This window comes from Polypterus senegalus, chromosome 18, assembly GCF_016835505.1.
Source record: "Polypterus senegalus isolate Bchr_013 chromosome 18, ASM1683550v1, whole genome shotgun sequence".
Lineage (NCBI taxonomy): Eukaryota > Metazoa > Chordata > Cladistia > Polypteriformes > Polypteridae > Polypterus > Polypterus senegalus.
The window spans coordinates 26,722,902-26,744,644 of NC_053171.1; the positions used below are offsets into that span (position 1 = coordinate 26,722,902).

Consider the following 21,743-nt stretch of genomic DNA (forward strand, 5'->3'; position numbering starts at 1 on the left):
AGTGTGTGCTTGGTGTGTAGGTGTGTGTGTGTCCTGCAGTGGGTTGGAGCCCTGCCCAGGATTTGTTCCTGCCTTGCGCCCTGTGTTGGCTGAGATTAGCTACAGCAGACCCCCGTGACCCTGTTAGGATATATCAGGTTGGACAATGGCCGACTGACTAATTCTCAACAGTTTCAGTGGCAAGTTTCTTTCATACAGTACATCTCAAATTTATGCCTATGAACAACTGCGAATACAAGCAGCTGAAATGAGTTTCCTCAGCTGGGTGTCTGGGCTTTCCCTTTAAGATAGGGTGAGAAGCTCAGTCATCCGGGAGGGGATCAGAGTAGAGCCGTTACTCCTCCACATCGAGAAGAGTCAGGTGAGGTGGATTGGGCATCTGATCAGGATGCCTCCTGGACGCCTCCCTGGCGAGGTGTTCCGGGCACGGCCAACCGGGAGGAGGCTGGAGGGACTATGTCTCCCAGCTGGCCTGGGAACGCCTCGGGATGCCCCCGGAGGAGCTAGAAGAAGTGGCCAGGGAAAGGTAAGTCTGGGCATCCCTGCTCAAGCTGCTGCCCCCACGACTCGACCTCGGATAAGCGGATGGATGGATGGACAACCAGTTTCTTTTTTAAGTTTGAAGCAAAAGGCAAGTATTCATATTTAAAAGGTGAACACTACTATTATTTCCATAGGAGACTCCAAACATTTGTCACTAAGAAGGAAGCCAGCAAAAAATGGTTTTGTATGCTGTAGCAATTAAGAACCCTTAACTAGAACCAGGGGGTCTATCCCAAACTCTAAAAAAACAGCCCCTACTCCACCAAGCTTTAGAGTAGGCACTATGCAGCCTAGAATTCTCTGGGTATCCACCAAGCCAACGTTGGGCCATCACACTGTCAGATAGTGAAGTGTGATTCATTATTCCAGAGATGTTTCCACTGCTCCAGAGTCCAAAGATGACATGTTTTACACCACTTCAACTAATACCTGACATTGTGCATAATGAGCTTAGGCTTTCATGAAGCTCCAGACGTACAGTTCCTGTAGTGATGTTTACTCCAGGAACAGTCAGGAACTCTGTTGTGAGTGGTATAACAGTGGATAGGCGATTTTTTAACACTAAGCACTTCAGTACTTGGCACCCCAGCACTCTTGAGTTAGTATGGTCTACCACTTTGTGGTGGAGCTGTTGTTTCTCCTAGATCATTCCACTTCACAATATTTGCACTTACAGTTGACCAGGGCAGATCTAATAGAGCACAAATTTCATGTTTGGACTTACAGAAACAGTGGCATCCTATGATTTAGCCATATTTAAAGAGGTCTTCAGTAAGACCTATTGTAATGTCCATGTCTGTCAATAAAGATTGCATAGCTACGTGCTTGATTTTATATACTTACTAACAATAGGTGAGACTGAAACACTAAGTTTGGAGAGGTGTTCACATACATTTGGCCGTACGGTGTGTGTATGTATACTCACACAATGGATTCAGAAAGGATGCAGAGCTCTCCAGTTTTCTTTTTTTTCCCTCCCAAAGTTCTTCCTGCTGCAACCTTATACTAAGATTTCTTAAATTTCAGTTTCATTTTAGCACAATGCTTCAACATAACAAAATGTGAAAAAAGTGAAGAGGTCAGCATATGTTCTGAATCTGCTGTACACACACAGCCCAATGTATCGCTTCTTCAAATAGTCTGGCGCCACCTCATGTCTGACTGAGCCAGACCAGACTTCTACTGTAATTATAGATACTAGTATACTTTTAAACTTGGAGGTCTCATGTGGCAAGAGCAATGAAAGAAAACCCAGCAGAAACAAAGATGTATGCTTTAGATAAGTTATACAAATGCAAGTTAAAACTGCTCAAAAAATTTTTTTTTCCTGAGAATGAAGCACAAAAGGACTGGTTAGGTGGCCTTTTGCTTTTTGGCCTTATGCACCCAAAATCTAGAATAATTTATCAATAGAGGTGTATGAAGCTTGCACTGTTAAGCATGTAAAAAAAATAAACTTCTAAAATGTTTAATTTGACCTATTCATAGTAGATTTGTTGAAAAACATTAAAACTAATACTGCATAAGTCTAGATTTTATGATTTGCATTTCTTCACAGGGGCATATTGCGGCTGATTTTATAGAATAAAACTATTGCACGTCCCTCAGTATAATTTTACCCGTTCCTCATAACTTCTATCATCTTTGTTCTCTTTTTCCAGATCTCTTGGTGGCTCAATATGCTAATTGTCTCTAGCCACCTTTGATACTGGAATATTTGAATAATACTACCTCTATCATGATACTTTCACGACAGTGGTTCTCAACATGTAGTATATGTATTACTAGTGGAAAGGGAGCTGCTACCAGATATGGCAGTGAACATGAGGGAAAATTAAAGAAAAAACAGCCAAACCTGGGTTCTAGTCTGGGCTTCAACCCCACCCATTTGTCTTACAGTGCTCTCTTCTGTCTCTCCCACATGGCCTCAATCACCTCCATCATCCACTGGGGGCACCAATTCAAAGTCTCAGAAGAGGGTACAACTTAATAGGTCCCTCTTGTTTCCCACCTTCTCATCCAATCCACTCCAGAATCGAGACTCCTCAGGAACTAGATGTCAAGGCTGCTAGATTTTTACAAAAGAGATTGCCTTAAAAGCTAAGTGCTGTCTTTCTGTCCTGGAACTCAGTAGAAGATATTTAAGGTTTTGTAATTACAAATTTTTCTAATGACTCCTGAAAAGTTCAAAAAATACAATTTTATACCAAGAGATCCACGGCTGTGGGGAGACAAAAGCTACCTTGGCAACAGTGGGCAAACAACCCAGTCCAATGGAATGCACACTGGAACTTGCTGGTGAGACATATCCTTACAGTCAAAAATCAAATTCACAGGCACTTGTACAGCTATAGGGCAAAACATACCCTGACCAATATAAGAAAGAACAAGGCCAGGAACCAGACTGTGATGAAAGTATGTTGAGGTGATTAAGTGCTATATAAATAAAATGTATTATTATTACCTACTCTAACTCATTTCGGCACAGTGATGTTGCCACTTGAACACATAATAAAAACAATTTATCAGTGTATAACTTGAATATGTTCATGCAAGCATGATTACTACCACTGTTATTTTAGATAAATCCTCTTGACAGAAAGATTGTTAAAGAATGTTTATGGTTTCCTATATTACTGTACTAGAGCTAAACCGTACTAAAACACCGGACAGACATCATCTTTTTAAATGACACACTAAAATCTGCTGTAGTGCAGCTAAAAAGAGTGTATTTAAACCCAACATTATAAAGCAAAATACAAAACATAAAGAACAGAACTTTTTGAAGCCTTATTAAAGTAAAATAAATTTAAATGCATTATTCTACTAAACATTTAAAGGTAAAGGGATGAAATCAATGCACTATTACTATCTCTTACTGTATTACATTTTCCTTCCATACAAATACAGTACCTCATAAAATGACTGCAATACCTGAGAATTAACTAGAAAATGAAGTTTCATGGTAATATGAACTTAATTCAGATTTCGGAATAAAAATAAACACAAACTAATCATGCACAAATACTTGAAAGAAGTTCCTACCATATTAGAACTTTGATAATGCAGCAAATTATATGTACACTTTTCAATGAAAATAAAATTAAGAACAAGACAAAAACTCTCATCAGTTATTAAAAAATATTAGGAATAATCATGAGGCTAGTGCAAAGCAGAAATCTCATTTTGGGAATAAATTGTAACTACACCAGTAAACGGGATGAATTCATCTTGCCGAGAATGTAAAACACCTTGAGCAACTTTTTGTGCGTGTAAATATTTTTAAAAAATGCTGTTCCAGTTTCACTGTCTAAGCAAGCATTCTGCTCTTTAGGAAAAAAAAAGGGTTACCAATAAAGGTGTAATAGATACACAACTTTGTACCCAGAGGGAAAATTGGCTTTATAAATATACATATATATTTATACGCATATACAGTGCATCCAGAAAGTATTCACAGCGCATCACTTTTTCCACATTTTGTTATGTTACAGCCTTATTCCAAAATGGATTACATTCATTTTTTTCCTCAGGATTCTACACACAACACCCCATAATGACAACGTGAAAAAAGTTTTTGAGAAATCACATGTACATAAGTATTCACAGCCTTTGCTCAATACTTTGTCGATGCACCTTTGGCAGCAATTACAGCCTCAAGTCTTTTTGAATATGATGCCACAAGCCTGGCACACCTATCCTTGGCCAGTTTCGCCCATTCCTCTTTGCAGCACCTCTCAAGCTCCATCAGGTTGGATGGGAAGCGTCGGTGCACAGCCATTTTAAGATCTCTCCAGAGATGTTCAATCGGATTCAAGTCTGGGCTCTGGCTGGGACACTCAAGGACAATCACAGAGTTGTCTTGAAGCCACTCCTTTGATATCTTGGCTGTGTGCTTAGGGTCGTTGTCCTCCTGAAAGATGAACCGTCGCCCCAGTCTAAGGTCAAGAGCGCTCTGGAGCAGGTTTTCATCCAGGATGTCTCTGTACTTTGCTGCAGTCATCGTTCCCTTTATCCTGACTAGTCTCCCAGTTCCTGCCGCTGAAAAACATCCCCAAAGCATGATGCTGCCACCACCATGCTTCACTGTAGGGATAGTATTGGCCTGGTGATGAGTAGTGCCTCACACCAAAGACTTCAATCTTTGTCTCATCAGACCAGAGAATTTTGTTTCTCATGGTCTGAGAGTCCTTCAGGTGCCTTTTGGCAAACTCCAGGTGGGCTGCCATGTGCCTTTTACTAAGGAGTGGCTTCCGTCTGGCCACTCTACCATACAGGCCTGATTGGTAGATTGCTGCAGGGATGGCTGCCCTTCTGGAAGGCTCTCTTCTCTCCACAGAGGACCACTGGAGCTCTGACAGAGTAACCATCGGGTTCTTGGTCACCTCCCTGACTAAGGCCCTTCTCCCCTGATCGCTCAGTTTAGATGGCTGGCCAGCTCTAGGAAGAGTCCTGGTGGTTTCGAACTTCTTCCACTTACGGATGATGGAGGCCACTGTGCTCATTGGGACCTTCAAAGCAGCAGAAATTTTTCTGTAACCTCCCCCAGATTTGTGCCTCGAGACAATCCTGTCTTGGAGGTCTACAGAAAATTCCTTTGACTTTATGCTTGGTTTGTGCTCTGACATGAACTGTCAACTGTGAGACCTTATATAGACAGGTGTGTGCCTTTCCAAATCACGTCCAATCAACTGAATTTACCACAGGTGGACTCCAATTAAGCTGCAGAAACATCTCAAGGATGATCGGGGAAACAGGATGCACCTGAGCTCAATTTTGAGCTTCATGGCAAAGGCTGTGAATACTTATGTACATACGCTTTCTCAATTTTTTTATTTTTAATAAATTTGCAAAAACCTCAAGTAAACTTTTTTCATGTTGTCATTATGGGGTGTTGTGTGTAGAATTCTGAGGAAAAAATTAATTTTATCCATTTTGGAATAAGGCTGTAACATAACAAAATGTGGAAAAAGTAATGTGCTCTGAATACTTTCTGGATGCACTGTACATACCAGAATGACTAAATAAAAAGAAAACCTATGATTTGGCAGTTATAGTCATAACAAGGCATTCTGGTATGAAGGAGCCCCAATATCATTTCTTGTGATTAATTTGTTGTCTAAAAGTACTCAGTGTCAGTGTGTCAAACAGAAGATGTGTAACATTGTTCACAGTGGCACTCGAGCTTTGTTTTCAATTTTTTTAATTCACTACCTCCTCCTGGGGGTCCAGAGTGCATCCCATAATGGTGTCTGCTCTTTTAATTAACTTGTTGATTTGTTGATTCAGTAGGACTCTTTTGAAGTGAGGTTACCAGCATAGCACACCACAGTACTGAAAAAAATCAGACCAAAAGAGAGTTGTGCAGTATGTAAAGGATGTCACTTAACCACGTTAAAGGAAGTCCTCTATTAGGAAAGGAAAAAAAAATCTGCTTTGCCCTATCTTATATAGTTTCTCTGTGTTAAGAGATCAGTCCAGTCTGCCAATGATGTGGACTCCCAAGTACTTGTGATAATGCACAACCTCTACATCCACTCCCTGAAAAGTGACCAGATGTAAAGACAAAAATCAAAGTCAACAATCAGTTCCATGGTTTTGCTGATGTTAAGTTGCAGAAAAAACTTTCTGCACCAATAAACAAACTTCTCCACCTGCCTCCCATCCTGTCTCATTCCTCTTCTCAATACAAGCTATACGTAAGAGCAGAATCATCAGAAAACCTCTAGCAGTGACATGACCTGTTATATTTATAGGCTAAACTGTAAACAACAACAACACAGTCATGTCATTTTCAATGTTGATAAAGTGAGCCGTCACACCAGCAGCTAGTAGAGTAAAATTAACTTATTCAATTACTTTTCAAAATGCACATTTTCTATCAAACTCACTCAGGTTCAGCGCCTTTCAAATACAAGGCTAGATCCAGTACAGGATGGAGAGCCTATCCATAAAAATGCATTTACTTACACGCCCATATGCACTCACACAGAACTCCATCTTACAGTCACCAATCAAATTAGCCGACATGTCTTTGGAATGTAAGAGGATGCCAAAATAACATGGGAAAGATGTGCAAACTCCACAAGGCCAAAACACAGGCTAGGATTTAAAACTAGAGAAAAGGGGTCAGGATTTAAATGTGGAGCTGCAACACAGAAACATCAATCACAGCATTTTCCCTGGCATAATCGAACTTTGTGCACTCAATGTTTGTGACTGTGAAATAAGGCACTTTCAAAAGCAAACACAACTCCAGTTCAAAGTGAGAAATTGAAGTTCTCAAAAAATTATTTAACACTTGGTAAACTTCAGGTAAATAATGTTTAAAAAGAGGAGATCACAGATGTCAGATATACATTAACTGAACCGAATATGCAGTGAAGTAGACGGACAACTTGCTGTCATCACAGACTGTATAGTAAATAAAGTTTAACAGACGTAAAATAGAATGCAACATACAACGCAGGATTTTCAGTATCACGTAAAGTTAAATAATAAAAACATTCTATAACAACATCACTAGCACAAGTTCATCTATTTTCTGTTTTTTACAGCAGGACTGCAGAAAAGGTTGAACACTACCATCCCATCATACACCAACACTGTGAACTATGGGGTTAGGCATAGGAAACCTGCCTGGTCCTACACCGGTCTGTCAATGGTAGAGGGGGCAGTATGGTAGGCACAGCCCCCTCGGCCCATGTGTACAAGTATGTGAACACACGCACTAACGCACGCGCAGGTCCCGTACAGGCTGTCACGCGCGATCCTGTCTCTCAAGGAAAAGCGGGACGTTAGAACACTCCAAACACAAACACGCTGACAGACACTTTGAACTGCGTCACCCACAGCATGCCCCCCTCCCCCGTCCTGTGCACCTCCACGGCTGCATTCCCAAAATCCCAATTTCAGGAGACCATACAGCCGCACATAATCACGGGCGGTGAGAACGCAACGTCCTGTTTACCTTCCTGACGCCTTTGTAGATATAGAAGTAGAGTTCCCGGCCCACATTAAAGCAGATCCTGTCCCCGTTCCCTGACTGGTCATTGACGTTCACGAAGGAGACTTTAACGGGGTTGGAGCCCTGCGAATTAAAAGGCACCCTGTTGGGGCGGCTATATTCGGAGTGTGTGAGGAGTTTGTAGACACCTTCCCGGGTGGTGAACTGAGTTTTGATTTCGTTCATCTCCTTCCCTCCTCCCTCCGCCGCCATCTTGGAAATTAGCATTCATCCTGCCTCAAGCCCGGATCTTACTCACTGCGCCTGCGCACTGCCAAAGACCGCCGTCCGCCCCCATGCGTTGTCAGCTGATTGCGCGTTTCACGTGAGCCTTTTGGGACAACAGGGAGAGTAGTACCGAGACCACGCCCCCCGCCGCGTGAGGTGTGTTTAAACAGAAGTGGAAGAGCATTCCGTCAACTTTGGCATTTTGTTAATGGAATTACTTTTGTGCTTTGAATCGTCAAGGTATATTACGGGAATAACATTAAGGAATTCATGCATATTTTTAACATACTGAATACATTTGCGATGTTAAAATAACAGGTATACTGTACAGTCCTATGAAAAAGTACACCCCGTAGAAATTGTTCGTGTTTTCAAAATTTGAACAGGCAAACAGTACATACAAATAAAAGTAATATACTGGAATAAAAAGACAAGGGAAATTTTACTTCTGAATCATTTATTCAACAAAAGTATATACAAATGTAACGATAGAGACGAGAACAATCAAAGACATCCCGGACTTGATGCTCTTGACAGACTCGGAGAATTATACCTGTTTAATCTCGAGCAGAAGAGACTGCGTGAGGTCCAAATCTAAGTCTTCAGAATCCTCAAAGACATTGATTAGGTAGATCCTGCAGAATACTGTCAATAACGTAATCGAGGAGACTAATGGAAATGAAGGGGAAGTGCATTTGGGACAGAGGCCAGAAACCACTTGCTTACGCAAAGACTTATGGGAATCTGGGACAAACTGCCGAGCCATGTAATTGACGCAGAAATGTTGGCAACCTTTAAGAAGTATCTGTATGAGATTTGGGGACAGCTTAGCTATTAGCTAGCTAAACAGATTAGATAAATGGACTGGATGGTCTCCTCTCATTTGTCACATTTCTTATGTATACTGTGAAAAAGTAAGGCAATCCTTGGCCACATAACCTGGAATTGACCCCCTTTAGCAAAAATTACTTCTTGTAGGCTTTTGCATAATTTCCAACCAGTCGACTTGGTGACGTTTTTGACCCCTCATCCATGCAAAACTCCTTCAGTTTCAGGATATCTGTGGCTTTTCTTACATATGCTGCTTGTTTCAACCCGCACACAACGTTTCAATGGAATTTAAATAATGGTTTTGATTAGGTCAGTCCATAACCCTCTATTTCTTCATTTTGAGCCATTCCTTGGTGGATTAGCTAGTGTGCTTCAGATCTTATTGTGTTGAAAGGTCCGTTTTCTAGTCAATTTCAAGTTTCATTCTTCTCAAGAATGGCTTTGTATGACACAGAATTAATTTTTAATATGATGACTGCAAGCTTCTTAGGTCCTGAAGTAGCCAAGCAACCCCCAACCATAACAATTTCACCACCATGCTGCACATTTGTTAGGAGGTTCTTCTCCTAAAATGCTGTCTTTGTTTTGTGCCAAAGGCTTTTTTTCTGGCACACCTCAAATGCGGGTCAAATTGGTTGCATTTTTTTTGACTGATTATAGATGTATACACTTTTATACTAATTTTTTCAAGAGTTACAGTACCTGCAAAGAAATTCTGTGATTCTTGGAGATTTCTTTTAGTATTACGTGTTCAGCTCTTGGGCTAAATTTGCTTGGCCGGCCTGTCCAAATTATCAGTTGTTTGAAATCTACACCACTTGTAGATGATTTTCCTTACAGTAGAATGATTGATTTCTGATTATTTGGAGATCTTTTCAATCTACATACTCCCTAAGGAGATTTCAATCATATCCACCTCATCTGGAGCACCTGATTCTAATTTTATGGATATGAATTGTTGATAAACACAGGAGTGTACTTTTTTCCCCACAACAAATCTGCATTTGCTCATTTAAATTATGAGAATGAATACACAATTTGTTCAAGTATATCACCTTTATCTGTAGACACTGTTTGCATGATAATCTATTTGCCCTTTCAAATATGTTGAAAAAGTCAACAATTTCCATAGTGTTCTTACTTTATTATTTCATGTGATTTTAATATATTTTTGAGTGCTAAATTAAAAAATGAAAGCCATTTTTCTCCATCATGTAACACCTTTTCAAATAACATATTTTTTAGCTGTCAATTATAGTATTTTATTGTTTTTGCATTCTAGCTACATATCAATATTTTATTTTAATACTAATTTAATTTAAGATTTTCTACTACTAAAATCTATGTTTAAAGCAAATCAATTATTTTATTTGATAATAAGGTTCATATCTGGGAACCTGAAAGTTCTTTGTATCTTACTGAGTCACCAGTCAGGGCATACAAAATTCCTGTGTTTTCTGTGTGAATGGTGCGGCAGAGCCAAGAACTACTCGGCCAGCTAGAAAATAACTACAGCTTAGTGCCAAAACCTAACTTGGATCTAGATAAAGTGCTGCTACCACCACTTCATATGAAGCTTGGACTAATGAAGCTGTTTGTCAAAGCCCTATCAAAAGATGGAGCCAGTCTAGTGCATTTGTGCCAAAAGGTTCTGGGTTTGTCTGAAGCTTAATTGTGTGACAGATAGGGGTGCTATCGCTCCCTTGAACCCCTGTTAACGACTCCAGACACCAGGAAAAAGACCAAATGATGACTTTATTTTTATGCCACAGTGCACAAAGCACCCTCTCCTCCACTATACTCATACAAATCACAATAAACACAATAATCCAATCCTCCAACTCCCAGATGCGTTGCCACCCTTCCACCCAGCTCAGCTCACCGTCTGGGAGCTCCCGCAGTCCTTTTATATTCCCTGACCCGGAAGTGTTCCCAATCCCCAGTCCATGTGATCCTATATCACTTCCGGGTCAGGTATAAAGTTCTTTTCTTCACCCTGGAAGCCTGTCGCTCTTCCTTTGATGAACTTCTGGGTTAAAGGGCACAAATAAGTCTTAGGTCCTCCCTGCAGCTCCCTCTTGCGGCCCCTGTGGTATCCAGCAGGGTCGTGAATAAAAACTACATAGTCCATGACTCCCTGCTGGTCTTCGGGGGCACCTCCATACTGCAGGAGGGCTCCATCTGGTGGCCTGGGGGTATTGGCCGGGATGACAAGCCAGCCATGTACCACAATTGAAAGATGACATTTTTGCCAGACCTGATATTAGGAAACTGATTTCTGGTGCTAGATTTGATGGAGCAATGGACAACCTGGAACGAAAGGCATGAGTATCATTCAAATAAGTCATTTCCAAGTTTTCAGGTAACAAAAAAAAGTTCCAACTTAAAAAGAAATTGTGAAAACATTTTTTTAGTTAAGTTTAAGAAATTGAGTTGCAACTTGTGTCTCAAAGTAAATTTTTTAGATTCATAATTGGAATTTTTCCCTGAAAATCTTGGAGCAGTGAGTATGAACAGAAGAGTGAAAAAGTCCATTAGGATTTTAAAGACATGTAAAGAAGGTGCCAGGGACACTGGGGTGTCCATCTGATGGCGGAATACTGTTGGATGATTCATAGGGATACAACAGAAGAAGTGTACAAATGATGGACCACCAAATAACGTTTTCGATCAAAAAAGTAAGAAGTGAGAAAAACTAGATGAGTTTTATGTAAGTCAGTAATTATGTATTATTGTTTTCTTTACATGTTTGAAAACACTAGATTAACAAAAAACTTTTATGTTAAATCAATAAATACATAATATAGAAATAATGTAGAGTAATTTAGAACAATTTAGAAAAAGGTTGTATACAGTTGTGCTTGAAAGTTTGTGAACCCTTTAGAATTTTCAATATTTCTGCATAAATATGACCTAAAAAATCATCAAATTTTCACTCAAGTCCTAAAAGTAGATAAAGAGAAACCAGTTAAACTAAATGACCAAGTATAATATTTTTGTCTCATTTTTTATTGAGGAAAATAATGGAATATTACATATTTGTGAGTGGCAAAAGTATGTGTACGTCTAGGATTAGCAGTTAGTTTGAAGGTGAAATTCGAGTCAGGTGTTTTCAATCAATGGGATGACAATCAGGTGTCAGTGGGCACCCTGTGTTATTTAAAGAACAGGATCTATCAAAGTCTGCTCTTCACAACACATGTTTGTGGAAGTGCATCATGGTATGAACAAAGGAGATTTCTGAGGACCTCAGAAAAAGAGTTGTTGATGCTCATCAGGCTGGAAAAGGTTACAAAACCATATCTAAAAAGTTTGGACTCCACCAATCCATAGTCAGACAGATTGTGTACAAATGGAGGAAATTCAAGACCATTGTTACCCTCCCCAGGTGTGGTCGACCAACAAAGATCACTCCAAAAGCAAGGCGTGTAATAGTCGGCAAGGTCACAAAGGACCCCAGGGTAACTTCTAAGCAACTGAAGGCCTCTCTCACATTGGCTAATGTTCATGTTCATGAGTCCACCATCAGGAGAAAACTGAACAACAATGGTATGCATGGCAGGGTTGCAAGGAGAAAGCGACTGCTCTCCAAACAAACATTGCTGCTTATCTGCAGTTTGCTAAAGATCACGTGGACAAACCAGAAGGCTATTGGAAGAATGTTTTGTGGACAGATGAGACCAAAACAGAACTTTTTGGTTTAAATGAAAACTGTTATGTTTGGAGAAAGGAAAACACTGCATTCCAGCATAAGAACCTTATCCCATCTGTGAAACATGGTGGTGGTAGTATCATGGTTTGGACCTGTTTTGCTGCATCTGGGCTAGGACGGCTTCCCTTTATTGATGAAACAATGAATTCTGAATTATATCAGAGAATTCTAAAGGAAAATGTCAGGACATCTGTCCATGAACTGAATCTCAAGAGAAGGTAGGTCATGCAGCAAGGCAACGACCCTAAGCACACAAGTCGTTCTACCAAAGAATGGTTAAAGAAGAATAAAGTTAATGTTTTGGAATGGCCAAGTCAAAGTCCTGACCTTAATCCAATCGAAATGTTGTGGAAGGACCTGAAGCGAGCAGTTAATGTGAGGAAACCCATCAGCATCCCATAGTTGAAGCTGTTCTGTATGGAGGAATGGGCTAAAATTCCTCCAAGCCGGTGTGCAGGAATGATCAAAAGTTACCGGAAACGTTTAGTTGCAGTTATTACTGGAAAGGGGGGTCACACCAGATACTGAAAGCAAAGGGTTCATGTACTTTTGCCACTCACAAATATGTAATATTCGATCATTTTCCTCAATAAATAAAAGACCAAGTATAATATTTTTGTCTCATTTGTTTAACTGGTTTCTCTTTATCTACTTTTAGGACTTGAGTGAAAATCTGATGATGTTTTAGGTCATATTTATGCAGAAATATTGAAAATTCTAAAGGGTTCACAAACTTTCACGCCCAACTGTACATTCATTTTTAACTTTTCATGAAATTTCTTTTCAATTTTGTGCTTAAATGGGACGCAATGGAAACAATCTAATTATATATTTTTTATCGTGTTCATGAATGCAAATAAAAATAACTATTCATGAATACAACAGTTTTTATGGGTTTAATTTTTCAGACCTGTGTAATTTTATATAAGGAGATTAAAAATATGTTGCCAATAATGGAATGTAAATAAATTATGTTGACGATAAGTAATATAGTTCAAAATGTATAAGAGCCTTTTTATTTCAAGAAAACATAAAAGGACAATTATGAACCCAAATACAAATACAGGGTTTGGGGGTTAATTATACAAAAGTTCTACATATCATCATAATATAACATTCTCAATCCCACTTAATCCAATTCAGGGCTACAGAAGACAGTAAAAAGCCCTGTACAGAGCAACATACAGGGAACGTGCAATCCTCACACAGACAACATCTAGGTTCAGGATTCAAAACCATGGTCCATGAGAAAGCAGTGTTATCCACTGTGCCCATGCTGCCCAAAGTTTAATAATAAAATTAAAATACAGAGTTTATATTTACCTCAGGGAATAGATGATCATAAGGACATGATCAAAAGCAAATCATTTGTGGATATTGTTCTAGATTATGAATGATTATGGAGCAGGAGCTAAGCCTAAGAGTGAAGCTTTTGATTTACCGGTCAATTTACATGCCTGTCCTCGATGAATTGGTGCAATAGCTGTAGACATTGTTTCAGACTATAATGTGAAAAAAGAGCTAAATCTGTATACAACATTTTTATTTTACCACTTAGTTTATATCCCCATCCTCACCTACTGCATATTCACAGGCTGATCTTGAATACAAGCTTACAAAACGATGTTCCAGGGTTGCTGGGCTCCTTCACCAATGTAGGTCAAGGAGCTCATCAATAAGGAAGATCTAGAAAAGTCAGTTGAGGTTTTTTTTTTGAATGCACAATTAGTGCCTCCTTCAAGAGGTGGAAAATGTTCAACCTAAAGAAAGAAAACCCAGAACACATTGGTGGTACTATATCTCCCCTGAGCTGGCCTGCAAGCATCTGGGAATTCTCCAAGTAGTTGCTAAGAAGAGAATGGCTTGGTTATCTCAGCTCTGAGCATTGCCAATAGCACTATAATGGATGAAAGAGGATGAGGTATAGTGCCTCTTTAAACATCATGAGGAGATACAGTATCACATTGACAGTAAGACAGCACTTCTTAAAATTTATTTGGGAACACATCAGGAGCTAGGGAGAAATAGATACAGGTGCAGTAGAGAGACAGAGAGAGAGCATACATACTTAACCAAAAGATGGTAGCGAACAGTCCATAGCCAAGGCAACTGGATCATATCAACATTACATTAAGAGAAAAGTCAGTGAAAAATCATCATATATATATTGAGAAGGACAGCTGGGGTCCATGCCCGGCCGGGACACCCCTTCGTTTTATGTTTAGGGGGAGCAGCCATGGACTGTGCAATACCTCCCCCTGGACGCTAGATGGCCACCCCCCGGGGTTGGAGCTGTGCCTCGGTTTCCCGCAGGGCTCCATGGGAATTGAAGTTGGGTGCAGGCTTGTTAGGTCCCGCAGGCGCCGCCAGGGGTTGCTGTAGCTGGGACTCCTGAGCCAGTATAGGCTGCGTATTCGCCACACCCAGAAGTGCAGCCAGAACTTGGCAATCAACCATCTGGAGCACTTCCGGGTGAACTATAAAAGGGCTCAGCAACCACCACTCAATGGCTGGAGTCAGGAGAAGGAGGACAAAGTGGTGATGCAAAGGAGGATTGTGCGTGTTGGTGTTTTGTTTGCTGTACTTGTGACTGTGTTGTACCTGTGGGGGTCATGGGGAAGACGTGCCCCACAGGTGAAGAAAAATAAAAAGTTTATTTATTTTACATGTGCCTCATGGTGTCAGTCTGTGTCGGGTCGGCGCCCATATAGCACCTTTTTTATATATATATATATATATATATATATATATATATATTGTCACACGTGCGCATGGGAGGCAGCTAAAGGGCTTGAGTGAAGGCAGTTCTGAGGCATGCTGGGATGTGGCAGAGTGCCTGACTCTTTTTCTCCCTTTCCTGTAGACCATTCCCGGGAGATTCCACCTGGCTCTCTTGACATCACTTCTGGGACCGAGCCAATGGAAGTAGACCTTACCAGCTCCGGCCCCTCTGACGTCATGTCCGGGCTCGATCCAATGAATGAAGAACACGTGCCCGATCCTTATGACCTCACTTCCTGTCTTCCCCTTTAAAAGCCTGCCCTTTTCCCTCAGTCTTGTTCTGGACTCAGTTGGATGCACATTAGTGCTTTATCTGTTTATGTCTTGTTCTTGTGACTATATATATATATATATATATAAACTGTTTGTAGTATATGAAATATATAAACTGCACACAAAAACACACCTCAAAGGGATGACTGGTCACTTGCGACTTCAGTGACTGGAGCACTCCATATGTCAGTGTGAGTAGGCAGAGGCCACCAGGAATGGTACACCTGATTTTTGTAAAAGGTTCTTTTGAAGTACAGTATCTGCAGAAGAGGTCTCAAAGAGAGTTGCAGGAGGTCACAAATCTAACAACCTTTTATGGAGGGCAGTCAGTCTTAAAGATGCCACAACTCCCTGGGCTCAGAAATAGATGAACAAGACATACATGCTAGCTTAATTCTTATTAAGACTGGTGACCCATTAAAGGCTGGTTCCTGTGTATGTTCAGATCTGGCTCATGAACTTGTGCACCCAGTAGTAGACAAAGCAGATGAAGAAAAAGCATGACTAAGCAAGCAGACTAGTGTATTGACTGGACTTTAAACCTCAATTTGTTGGCTCAGCTCCTGATAATAACTTACTGTACAACACTAAGCAAGACACTCAACATGCTTGTGCTGAAGCTGTAAAAATGAAGAAATGTAAATCTCCTGAACTTAAAAGTAACTTTGGATGAGTAATGAAACAATGAGTATAGTATGTTTAAATTATTTGTTTCTTCCAGCCATTCCAGTAGGTGGCAGTAATACATCCACAAACATGAAAACAGATAATAAAGCAAAAAAGAGAGACTCTAAATCTTGGAGAAGGTGTAATAATAATAGTATCTATAAATCTATTTTAAGGATTGCAGAACTGGGTCTTCTAACCTGCATTGAATACAAACACATTACAAGGCGCTCTAAAACACAAACTCACACCAGACTAATACTGGGACACCAGTTAATCTAACATGCATATCATTGAGATGTGGAATGAATTTGGAGTACAAAGGGAAACAGATATGAATGCCAGGAGACCATGTAACACAGACGGTGGAGGAGCTAGAAATCAACCTATGAGGTGGCAGCACTAAGCACTGCAGTGTAGTATGGTCCTATGTTAACACTAACAACATCAACAAGAATAATAATAACAAAGCAGTTTAAACACCACTGATGATATTTGTTTATTTGTCAGCTTGACCAGGAAGCTACTGCAGCTCACTACCAAAGCCCTTTAAAATAAATATCCCAAAAACAAATAGCAGTTAAGTAAAAATCACCTGAAGCCAAACATCTTGATCTTTCCAATTCCTAATAATGCATAACACTTGTCAAACTCTTGTTCATTTATGTGGTGCTTGCTCACTGGAACATAAGAATTGTTTAGATAAGAAAAGCCTCTTTGGCCTAAAACAGCTTGTCCATTTCTATTCCAGTAATTTTTGTATAATATTCTCAAGCTATATACAATAGGTGCTGCTTTCAATTGTACTAACTAGTGATGTGTTCCATTTATTTAAATACTGTTTTTGTGTTTACCTAACACATCTTGCCTTGAAAGCTTGCATATTGTAATCATTTTAGTTAGCCAATGAAAGATGTCATTTTGCTTGACTTTTCACTGTGTCTATCTAAAACATTCCTAGGGTCATATCATTTAAACCAATAATGAGGACCTACCTTTCTCTGATTATAATTTAATTTAATTTTCTAAATTGCTTAATCCAGACCAGGGTTGCATTGGGGTGGGCTGGAACATATTTTAGCTAGCATTGGGAGCAAGGCAGGAACAAACCCTGAACAGGATGCCAGTCCATGCAGGGCAAACAAACCCATGCATACCCACCAAGCACACACTCTGGCCAGTTTGGCATCGCCGGTTCACCTAACCTGCATGTCTTTGGACAGTGGGAGGAAACCGGAGCATCCAGAGGACACCCACACAGGCATCGGGGGAACATACAAACTCAACACGGAGGACCACGGATGTCAACTTGGGTCTCCTTATTGTGAGGCAGCAGCCCTACTACTGCACCACCCTCTTATTATAATATATAACTGAATTCCTTAAAATTATGCTACATAATTTATTTCCTTCTGCCTCACCCTTGATACTCAGTTGGTCCTCCTATCTGTATACACCAAACTTGTACATATACATATACTACAAAAAGCAGCATATGAAGTAATAAACTTGAATTATTATTAGGGTGGTACATTGGATTGAATTGCTCACTGTGCCTGAACTCTACTGCTCAGCTCAGGTACTTTTTGTATTGATTCTGCATGGTCACCACCTGCAGCCAACACAAAATAATCCCCTAATAAGTGCTTATGCATGTCAGATTATTCTCCGAGGAACTATTTTCTGTCTCTATAACCTGGTACAGAAAAAAATAATTTAGAAAATGTCCTGCCCACCTTTACTCTGAAAGCTTGGAAGGGTCTTACATGGATAATGTTCTAATCTCCAACTGAAACATTTAATGGCAAGGTGCAAAACATTCAAACCTCTAATCTCATCCAGTTATCATCCAGAGGATTGCATCCTATAGAAAATGTTTTGGGATTAGTGCTCGGGAAGATGTGAATTAGTTAGGCATGCAAAGATATCTAAAGCAAAGGCATTAGAGAAGGATTTATATTTTACAGTATTAACATGTTTTACTTTGTTACAAAGCTGTAAATTCTTTACATCCCTACTGTCCTTGCTCACCCTTACCTAAACTAGTCAGGCACTGCATAGCTAAAGTCAATTTCATTGTGATCCCCAAAACCTACTATCTTATGTAACCCCCTCTCACCTTTGCAAATCTGACACAGCTGAGCTTGCATTGGGTTTGTTGGCCAGTCTCTTTTGATCACGCTCAAATTGTAACTAAAGCACAATTTTGTGTCTTAGGCTCGACTCCAATACTTAATTGTTATTAAGCTGACTCTTCTGAACTTGATGGTGATTCCACTGCATTGTCTATTGCTGCTTAATGTAATTCAATTCTTCTGAACATCTGGTTTATTGTTTTATATTATATCTTGGCACTTTGAAATTTTATGCTTTTTCCCATATCTTAATATCTCACTGTTATTATACTTGCAAATTAATTATTACGTTTTCTATACTATTATCTTGTTTTCCCTTTTTAATCTTAAATTAATAAAATTTAATCTTTTATACTTTTTAAAGTGTCTTATTTTGGTTTTCTCTGGGAAAGTCAGTCAGTCAGTCATTGTCCAACCTGTTATATCCTAACACAGGGTCACGGGGGTCTGCTGGAGTTAATTCCAGCCAACACAAGGCGCAAGGCAGGAACAAATCCCAGGCTGGGCGCCAGCCCACCACAGGGCACACGCACCCACACACCAAGCACACACTAGGGACAATTTAGGATTGCCAATGCACCTGACCTGCATGTCTTTGGACTGTGGGCGGAAACCAGAGCACCCGGAGGAAACCCACACAGACAGAGGGAGGACATGCAAAATCCACGCAGGGAGGACCTGGGAAGTGAACCCAGGTTTCCTTACTGTGAGGCTATCTGGGAAAGGCTCTATGAAAATTGAAGACAGCCTGTTTTACTTCTCTCTCTTTTTGAATTATGGGCTCATTATATTTTCAAAGTCATTGTGAATATCCTTACCATTTTTACACTTGTTACTTGTTCAGGAGGATATCCATTAAAAAGCAGAAGTTCTTCCAATTCCCCCCAAAAATTAAATTTGAAGTCAAAAATCCATCCTCCATATTTTATAAGCAAATCTTGCTCTTCACTACATGATGTAACAGTACTGGTAAATTCAGTCTTGGCCCAAAATTTATATTCTCTTAAATAATTTCTGCAAGAGAAAGCATAGTGGACCAGTGTTTAGCAGTATTTGACAGTCCCCTGGTTTAACTGTCCTGTGTGGGTATTGCAAATTCTCATAGAGTCTTCTTGGATTTTAATCTTCAGTCTCAAAGATGTGCAGTTTTGATAAGTTGCTGCACAGATTTGGCCCCATATGAGTGTGTGTTGGTGTGTGTGTGAAAATATCTTGCTATGGATTGTGCGAACTATCCAGGATTGCTTTCTGCCTTGTGCCAATCCATAACCTTGTATTGGATACGTGGGGTAGAAAGCAGACAGCTGTATGATTTCAGAGATTCAAAAGTAAATCATACATTTTCCATTTTAAAATGCAGGTAGTAATAAAATATTATTGCATGATTTCCAATGGAAATAAAAAACCAAAAGAGATTCCCTCTAACTCAGTGGTTCCCAACCATTTTTTGGCCATGCCCCACCTAGGCCTCTCTAAAATCATAATGTCCCCCACTGTAACATATACCTTATTCTTATTCTTACCTATTCAAAAAGTGAACTCCTACTCATGTGGAGGAAGCCCATAATGTCATTAATTTGGTCTAAACAAGCTTCCAAAGAACATGGAAACAAAAGAGGGAAAGAATAGTTGATGTACTGACAAAGAAATTACTAAGAAATTGTTAAAAAAAGTAATATAATGTGAATTAATGCGATAATACAGCAAATACAGTTTTGAAAACATATGAGATGTGATATTCATAAATATACAATAACTTTAATGACAGCCTTTTCTGTTTATATTTTGATCATTTTATATTTTTGTTATATTGCAAAATTTTATAATCATTGTTACAATTCATATTAATTTAAAGGTAAAAACGTTTTTTAAGTAGAAAAATCCAGGCCAGTTGTAAAATCATAAATTAAAGGGTTCTTTACCATCCCTTCTATGTTTATATACCGTAAATATATAAATGTCTCTGTAATAAAAATAAAAAATATTTTTTTTTTCTATAATTTGTAACAGTGAATTTCTGTTTTTTTCATTTTATGAATTGTTTAACATACGTAAATTCTCAAATTGCCCCCCTAAAAAATGAAATTGTGCCCCACATTGGGAATCACCGCTCTAACTAGAGTATGACTTCCTCCCCAGTATAACACAAGAGGCAGCTTTTTTGCCTTATGAAGTGTATGTAAGAGTGCCACTAACTTCTAACAAATATGGTAGGATTTTGTTTTTTAAATTTGGCAATGCGGACATTCGATGCCTTGTTAATAGCACTGTAGATAGTGACATTTTCCACTGATTTCATGTCATACTGAAAATGAGCGTGATCTGTGAAAAAGTACATATGGTCACAGATCCTACCAATACATTTAACACTGGTTTTGGGAATGAACACAAATCATTTTAGGTATTTTAATAAGCATACACTGTGAATGTCCCCTGTGGGTACTTGTCATAGTGTTTACAGTGAAGTGTGAACACAACAGACAAATAGACATATGCATATATACATTTTTTGCCATGGCAGAATGACCACATTTTATTTGTGCAAAGAGCCACAATTTTGTAGGTAGCAGCTATCATCAGACAAAATAAATTTTAATGCATAAGACTGAATGAGCAAGGCTAACTAAGGTGGTTGCCTCTGCTAGTACCAACAGAACAGTATGTGAATAAATCCACAGGGGATAATGGGGTCACAATTGTTTCTTCTTTGTTGGTTCATACAGTATTTGATTAAAGTTGAATGTGGCAGAGTGGCCCAGAATTTTCACTGAACAACTAGAAAGGTAATCCAACATGAATAATGCATACATCTAGTCATTTAAACATGGTTTTAATTTTTTTTAAATAAAGGTGGTTCTTCAGTTTTTTTCTGTTTTTCCTTACAGAATCATGGAAGCTGGAGCCTGTCCCAGAAGCACTAAGCACAACACAAGAACCAAAACCTCAGTGGAATGTCAGTCTATAAAAGGACTGACTCATGCTCACAACCCCTGTGCTAATACACAGTTGCCCATCAACCAAACAGGCATATCTTGGGAATTTGGTGAATATCTATACAGACATCAGTGAGTGCTGCACAGACAGTGAGATGGACAGAGGTCAAACTTAGCACTAATGTGTTAATCCCATGTTAACGTCATCATTTGTTTTCACTTGCTTACTTTTCTTAAATTGAAAACCTACAAATGGTCTCAATATGTATATAGGGTTCAGCATGTCCTTTGGTGCAATATCATCCTATTTAGGGCCAGTTCCTGCTTCGCACCTATGTACCAGGCTACTTCTAAATATATAAAATAATAATAGAAATGGCAAGTTCAACAAATGCATAAACAGATGGGAGAGTTTACTCTAAAAGATTGACTTTTAGAACTGGAATGGGGAAATCAAACCTTTTTTTATGCTTCTGTGTAAATCTTCCAGAACCATTTAAACAACACTGTAAAGGTCAAGCAAGGCCTTTTGCTGCTTTCAACACTGCCTTTAGACTTGGCAGGTAATTCCTTCTGTTTCATTGAGCAATACACATTTACACTAAGTTCTGGAAAACACCAGAACAAAGTGCAAC

At 39.4% G+C, this 21,743-nt stretch overlaps 1 protein-coding gene across 1 annotated transcript in view; it reads right to left on the bottom strand.

The window, feature by feature from the left end:
* Positions 1-7,798, bottom strand: part of wdr20a (WD repeat domain 20a) — a 50,463-nt gene extending 42,665 nt beyond the window's left edge. Inside the window, exon 1 of the mRNA XM_039741149.1 lies at positions 7,514-7,798. Coding sequence (XP_039597083.1) covers positions 7,514-7,777 — 264 coding nt within the window. The 5' untranslated portion in view covers positions 7,778-7,798. The remainder of the gene's footprint in view (positions 1-7,513) is intronic.
* Between the last annotated feature and the right edge of the window lie 13,945 nt (positions 7,799-21,743).